Consider the following 7060-nt stretch of genomic DNA (forward strand, 5'->3'; position numbering starts at 1 on the left):
AGCTCCTTTCTCCAAAATGCTAATGCAGAGGTCTTCACAGTCCTTTGTATTCTCACAGGAGAAGAACACAAGCAGTGACTTCCCTGAGTTAGAAACATTGTTGACATTTGCATTGCACCTGAGCGCCATCTGCAGGCAGAAAGCATATTCTTTAGCTGGAGAGATGCAGTAGAACAACACCCCTACAAATTAAGAGCATGTATGATTAGTAAATGAAATGAAATATTATATAAAAGAATAAGAAAAAAAACATGGCCTTATTTTTATTTTATTTTTTTTTCACCTATAACCCAGTGTGGGTTATACTTTGAGACTTCAACAGGTAAACAAATTGTAAATAAGTCCCATTAAAATTGTATAGTACTGTACATAAAAAAGATGTTCCTACCTTTCCCCTCTTCATCTGTGAGATTTGTATTTGCATGATTTATGATCAAAAGATACACAATATTGTAGTAGCCCAACTGTGCAGCCAGCATCAATGGTGTGCGGCTCTTCTTGTGCTGTATGTCAGGATGGGCTCTCAGGGACAGACGGAACTGTACCAGGTCTTCATCACGGTCCAAAGAGGCCTGATACAAGGCACTGAGGCCCTGTTTGAGTTCGGTCAGATTTATCAGACTGGATACACCCACGCTGACAATCTTATTTATAAGTGGTTTGTTCTTTTCCCGTACATATTGCAGACGTTTATAGATCTGGAGGACCTCCAGGTTGCCTTCCGCCACCCTGCTCACCACACTTTTTGAAGTCTAAGAACTCCATTTCTTATCTACGTGTTTACCTAGTCTTCAGAACTAATAAATCACATTAAAAAACATGGCAGTGGGCCAACTGAAAGCATATCAGATCGTGTGTACATTAAAATATTTAGGAATTATTGTAAACAAAAAATGCATTTGAGAACTTACTACAAAAGCGTAACGGAAGCACAGTCTCGGCTGCACTCGATAAAAATCGGGAATTGTCGTGCTGACACTTTCGTTCACACTCGGTAAAAGCCGTCAAACTTCGTGCCCATGTTTACGCTCTCCCATTCTCTGAAAGATAAACACTCTCCTGCTCCTGTGCGGAACAGTATCGTAATGACCTTTCGTCTGAAGTCCATAGTTCAGTGTTTCTTTCTTCAGGGAGAATATGGAAGACAAAAAGATACTCAGCATTGGGTTGGTGTGTCTGGATATCATAAATGTTGTGGATAAATACCCGGAAGAAGATACTGATACAAGGTGAAAAAATTCTGATAAACTTGTATAATTACTATTCATTTTTTGATGCACCTTTTTGCGTTAGCGTTCTAAACGCATAACCAGTCTGATCATACAGAACATCTTGCTATAGCGCTGTAGTTAATGTTGCATCACAGGTGTTATAAAATAACGTGCAGCTGGTTTGTAGGTGTTTGTCTCAGAGATGGCAGAGGGGAGGAAATGCATCAAACACGTGCACAGTTTTGTCTCTGCTTGGGGCTCCGTGTGCATTTATGGGGTCTTTGGCTCCTGGACCAGTAGCTGAGTAAGTGTTCTCTACCTACTAATATGCAACAACATTTTCAGGTTCATATGTACATTTTATACATATGAATAATAATGACATAGCTCAACTGCTTTCAACATTAGTAATAATAAGAAATGTCCTGAGCATCAAATCATATTAGAATGATTTCTGAAGGAACGTGCATTTTCATCTTTTCTTACTACTACAACTTACATCAGCAGAAATACACTTCCCTAGCCCTCACACAGCTTTAGTTTACATACGCTACATACTTTTCCTTGCTAATTTGTTCTTCTAGCTTCATCTTGAATGACTTTCAAATGTACAAGATTGACATCTCTCTTCTTCTGGAGCATGCTGAATGCTCCTTTCCAGCTTCTGTAGTAATCAGCAGTGTGACGACAGGAAGCCGTACAATTCTGCATATGAACAGGTTTGTGTGCGAGTTTGTGTGTAAGTACTATGAAGGTCTTTGCTCACAGGACGGGTGTCGCAGCAGATCACATCAAAACGAAAAATATGCACATTTCTAAAAGTGGTAATGCCTTTTCTCTTTAAAGGTTGCATTGAAGGTGTATGGTTCAAAGTTCTGTGTGGCACGCTTTCTGAGCCTGTTATATGTTTCCTGCCCAAATCACTCAGTAGTGCATATGGGTCACTGCAATACCTCTCTGTTTGCTGCACTAGTTTCATCGTGGGGGATTTTGCACGGCGTGGGGTGGACATATCTTTTTTGGCTTGGCAGCCGTGGGGTGAGACCCCGTGTGCCTGTTGTGTGGTGTGTCCCACCAAGGGCTCTCGCACTGTCGTGCTCTCAGACACGTAAGAGTAGCATCCAAAGTCACAATAATCATAACACAGCCAAAGGTAGATGGACTGGGTACCTGGTAAATTACCAGTTCTAATTCTCAAACATAATCTGAGAGTGGCACTGCTGTAATTGACAATAATTTAGTCTTAAAGTAGCTGCCATTAACAAATCATACCAATTTGGCCTTGCATGCATTAATTTGAATGCTTGAATTTGGGAGTGGGGGAGATTTGTTATTTTCAGTTCATTTATTTTCAGTTAGATGTCTGTTTTACACAAGATTATTTTATTTAATTGTTTTAAACAACACACAACAGCACACAATGTCAAAGCTTATTAACTAGCTTACTAACTTATTCCACGGCTTTCTGTAATACTTGATTCTGAAAGATCAATCGCTGCATTCTATGGCCAAATATTGTATATGTGATATTATATATATTGTATATGTTATATAATAACCACTAATCTATATAAATGAATTATGAATTTTACATCATGATGCATCTTTATATAAATTGATCTGGTAAGCAGCCGTGTAATAAGTGGCATAATGTCCAGTCAGCCATTCAGTCAGCTTGTTTTTAAATAAATTAAAAAAGGTAATTGTAACTTTTTATCTCACAGTATGGACTTTTCATCAGAATTGTGAAATATAAAGTTAACATCTTGCATTTCTGACTTATATATATATATGGATAGATAGAAAGATAGATAGATAGATAGATAGATAGATAGATCGATACATACATACATTTGGAAATTGTGAGATATTTACTAGCAATTGTGAGAAAAAAGTTGCAATTAACTTTTTTATTTTTAATTTAGTGGAAACAAAAAATAGAATTGTCATGTAAGAATTTCAGAATTCTAAGAAAAAAAAATTGCGAAATGTAAACTCAGGATATGTGAGGAAAATCTGAGTCTGAAAAAAAAAACATTTATATTTTGCAGTTCTGACTTTTTTCTCATAATTGTGAGTTTATATCTAAAAAAAAAAAATTCTTCTCAGAATTTTGAAGATAAAAATCTGAATTGTGAGATAAAAAGTCACAATAACATTTTTAATTCTTTTATCCCGTGGCAGAAACGGATAAAGTCCTAATCACCCGGTTAAGGTTTGTTTTTGTGGTTAAGACTGGCTGAATGTACATTATCCTTACTTTCATTTGCTTTGTTTGTAGCAAACTAATATATAAAACAACACTTATTTTCATCTCAGCCTTGAATAATATTTCTAGTCTCTAAAACTAACAAAACCTTTTCCCTCTTTGCTGAGAAACAGTCTTTGGTTTATAATCACAATTATCTTGTAATCACAGCCCAAAGCTGAGTATTTGCCTGTACTGATAACTGTTAACAAATGCTTTACTCTATACAAACTGACAGGCAATAATCTAGGGTTTTTACACTATACAGACCTTTCACTGATTCAGTTTGTATTATATGATTACAGCAGATCATATCAAAATAATGGATAGTGATCTATCATGTACACAAAGTACAATTATTATTTACTGATTGCTGAACTTTCATTAGAAACTTGCCAGATGTTTCTGTAGAAGATTTTTCAAAGGTGGACCTGAGCCATTACAAGTGGATCCACTGGGAGGTGAGAGTGTCCACCAAATATGTTTCACTTGTTCCGAGTAACACTCCAAGTTCTCACTAGTCACACTGAAACCTTCTGGTCTGTGTTTAATAGTTTTATTCCACAAGTATAGAATAGTAGAGCTGATTGTTTTATGAATGCATTGTCAGGGCCGTAATGCTGACGAACAAGTGAAGATGATTGAGAGGGTGAGAGAGCATAACAGCAAACAGGAAGAGAAGAACAGAATCACCATCTCTGTGGAAATCGAGAAAACCAGGGAACCCCTCTACCAGCTTTTCCCTCTTGGTGATTTGGTATGATTTTACTACTTCTCAAATTTTACATGGATAAACCACATAGTCAAATGTTCTTTGTAAACTGATTTTGGACTGGCAGATCACACAAAATAAGTACATTTTGATCTGCAAAATTCATTTAAATATATATATTTAATTAAAATGTATACATTGTAATTTATACGTATACTACTGTTCAAAAGTTTGGGGTCAGTGTGATTGTTTTATTATTATTTTATTATTGTGATTAATTAAGAAAGCATTACATTTATCAAAAGTGGTATAGTAAAGACATTTAGACTTTTACAAAATATTTAAATTTCAAATAAACGCCATTGCAAATGTAAATAGATTTGAACTTCGTATTTATTAAAGAATCACAAAAATATTAACCAACCCTTTTGAAACTTGAAAATTCAGCTTTGTGCATTCTACAATTATTTCTCTTGTGCAGCCACATATTTTGATAATAATATGTAATAATTATATATTCAACAAAATATTCAATAAATGACCACGCAAGAAGCATAAGATTTAAAGGAGCCGTGCATTAAATTTTTGTGGAAATCTCAGTGTGCCTTTAAGAATGCAGGACAGCTGATAAGCTTTGAGGCATGCCTGTACACTACACAGCCTGTTTATCTGTCACTGCTTTCAATCAGGTCTTTGTTAGTAAGGATGTGGCCCAGCAATTTGGGTTTACCTCAGCTGCTGCTGCATTGAAGGGTTTCTGTGGTCGCCTGAGGAAAGGGTGAGTCAGTGGATTAAAATGACCACTAGATGTCATTAGTGTTCCAAAAACGTATTATTCTTAATGGCTGTTTAAGAGTACATTCTTTTGAAATATTAGCTGTTCTATGTGTTTAGATGAGTTTGGTTGTGTGTCTAGAGCTACCCTTATTTGTGCCTGGGCGGAAAAGGGAGCAGATGCCATGGGTTCCGATGGTGTAATCATCCATTCAGATGCATTCCCGCCTGAGAAGCTTGTAGACACACTTGGAGCAGGAGATACGTTCAATGCTTCTGTGATCTATAATCTTTCAAACGGTAAGGATGAAGGTCTGATTCTGAAACACAAATAAGTAAGGGGTTGTTGTAAGTTGTGTATATAAATCAAGCTGGATCCTTTCTCTTTTCTGCAGGGGGCAGCCTACAGGATGCTCTCACATTTGGCTGCCAGATTGCAGGCAAAAAATGCGGTGTCCATGGATATGATGGAATTTTACACTGAACTTGGCGGAAAGGTGCACAGCAGGAATGTAGTACAGACATGAAGCATGCTGATAAACTTAACTAGTTCTGTAAGCCACTAGTCTTTGTCAAGACAAGATAAGGTACTGAATAATGTTTCATCACATAGAAAAGACTAATGCACATGCAAAGGACAAGTCTAAATAATGAAGGTATATTCTACTGATGTTCTAATGTATTAGAATTAATAAATTAATTGAAGAAGACTTGTTTTACAACTTTCACTTACGCATTAAAAAAATATGTGTGTGTGTGTGTGTCTGTGTGTGTGTCCTAATTTAACTTTAGGATCACTGAGGCACTACTGGTCAGAATAATGACAATTTTTAGTTTTTTATGCTGCATTTATTTGATCAAAATACAGTGAAGATTTTAATAACCTTTATTAATAATTGAGCACCAAATCAATATCTAAGTCAAATAATATTTCACAATATTATTATAATTATTTTTACTGTAGTTTTGATAAAATAAATTCAGCTTTGGTGAGCATAAGACACTTTTTTTTTTTTACTTTTAACCTAAACCTGTGATGAAGAAAAAATTGTTAGCATACTATCCAACAGTGCTTTGATAATACTCATGAGTTATGAGGAGGAGTTCAAGGATATTGTTCCCTGATTGATACTGAAGAGTTGGCAAGCATCTTTGCAGCAGTGGGGAGCACAAGCCTGTGTGTTTGCACTCTATGCAGAGAAAAAGAGGGGAAGAAAGCTGAATATAAGTGAACAAGATGAAAGACAAAGAATATGTTACATTTTCCTACCCAATCCCATTTAGACACAGCTGGCCAGCACTACATGGATTCTTTAACCACACCCATTGTGCAATAATGACACTGTCTGTCTGACTATATCTGTTTGACATTTACTTAGGGAAAAATTTATACACATGGAAGTCTATGTATAAACATTTTTTTTTTAAAGCATATACTGTAAAATGCACTCTTTTCTCAAATTTGTGGAAATACTTAGTGTATCACATGCCTGGAAATCTGTAGCAATCACTGACAGTCAAATGCAAATAATTTTGGTAATTGTAGTTCTTACTTTTCAAACTTTAAACATGCTTAGCATGAAACTGACCCCATGAGCAAAGATTCATGAGTGCACATTATTACAAAGGGGAAAAAAAGACTAATATTTCATAAAAATGTAATAACTTACTGTACCTCAGAACCAACTTTCCTTTTCAGCCACAAACATGAATATGAGCTGAGAAGACAAGGAAAACCAAAAGCCAAATAATAGCCAATAGCTATATAGTTGTTGAAAGTTATGCATCTTTTCTAAAATCTTGACTACATTTTTGCAGTAATATACAATGGCTTTACAAAAAACTTTTCCATTTGGCTGAAGTTAGGCATCAGTCTCCAGATCCTTGTCAATGTGCATGCCAATGTTGTTTCTTCTTCATTACACTGAAAATTCACATTCAGCTCTTTCTCCATTTTGCACTTTGGACGATCCATTCCTAGTGGATAAAATAATTTTTCATCCTACATTTACTTTGAATATTCTGTTTAATTTGGAAATATGTTTCATTACAAAAATAGAATGGGTTATGTGTGCTGTTTCATGTTGACCTCATCAAAGAAAGGAAAAAACAGAC

The 7060-nt window shown here is 35.6% G+C and overlaps 1 protein-coding gene across 7 annotated transcripts; it reads left to right on the plus strand.

The window, feature by feature from the left end:
* The first annotated feature begins 1014 nt into the window (after positions 1-1014).
* LOC109106840 (ketohexokinase) lies at positions 1015-5655 on the plus strand. 7 transcript variants are annotated; one of them, XM_019120100.2, is made up of 9 exons: positions 1015-1229; positions 1399-1515; positions 1796-1930; positions 2185-2319; positions 3848-3920; positions 4070-4216; positions 4861-4949; positions 5088-5245; positions 5341-5655. In XM_019120100.2, the coding sequence occupies exons 1-9, from the start codon at positions 1138-1140 to the stop codon at positions 5427-5429; spliced, it is 1035 nt and encodes a 344-aa protein (XP_018975645.2). In that variant the 5' UTR covers positions 1015-1137; the 3' UTR covers positions 5430-5655. The 7 variants fall into 7 exon arrangements, with proteins under 7 accessions (XP_018975645.2, XP_018975647.1, XP_018975646.2 ...); XM_042773654.1 differs by having other exon boundaries at positions 1022-1229; positions 1388-1515; XM_019120102.2 differs by lacking the exon at positions 2185-2319.
* Positions 5656-7060: the final 1405 nt, after the last annotated feature.

Source organism: Cyprinus carpio, chromosome A17 (genome assembly GCF_018340385.1).
Source record: "Cyprinus carpio isolate SPL01 chromosome A17, ASM1834038v1, whole genome shotgun sequence".
Lineage (NCBI taxonomy): Eukaryota > Metazoa > Chordata > Actinopteri > Cypriniformes > Cyprinidae > Cyprinus > Cyprinus carpio.

Excerpts from the sequence above, each read along its gene's own strand:
- LOC109106840 (XM_019120100.2), top strand. The coding sequence starts at position 1,138 with ATGGAAGACAAAAAGATACTCAGCATTGGGTTGGTGTGTCTGGATATC. Across the intron at positions 1,230-1,398 it reads GAAGAAGATACTGATACAAG|GTGTTTGTCTCAGAGATGGC; the intron begins GTGAAAAAATTC and ends GCTGGTTTGTAG. Across the intron at positions 3,921-4,069 it reads ACAAGTGGATCCACTGGGAG|GGCCGTAATGCTGACGAACA; the intron begins GTGAGAGTGTCC and ends ATGCATTGTCAG.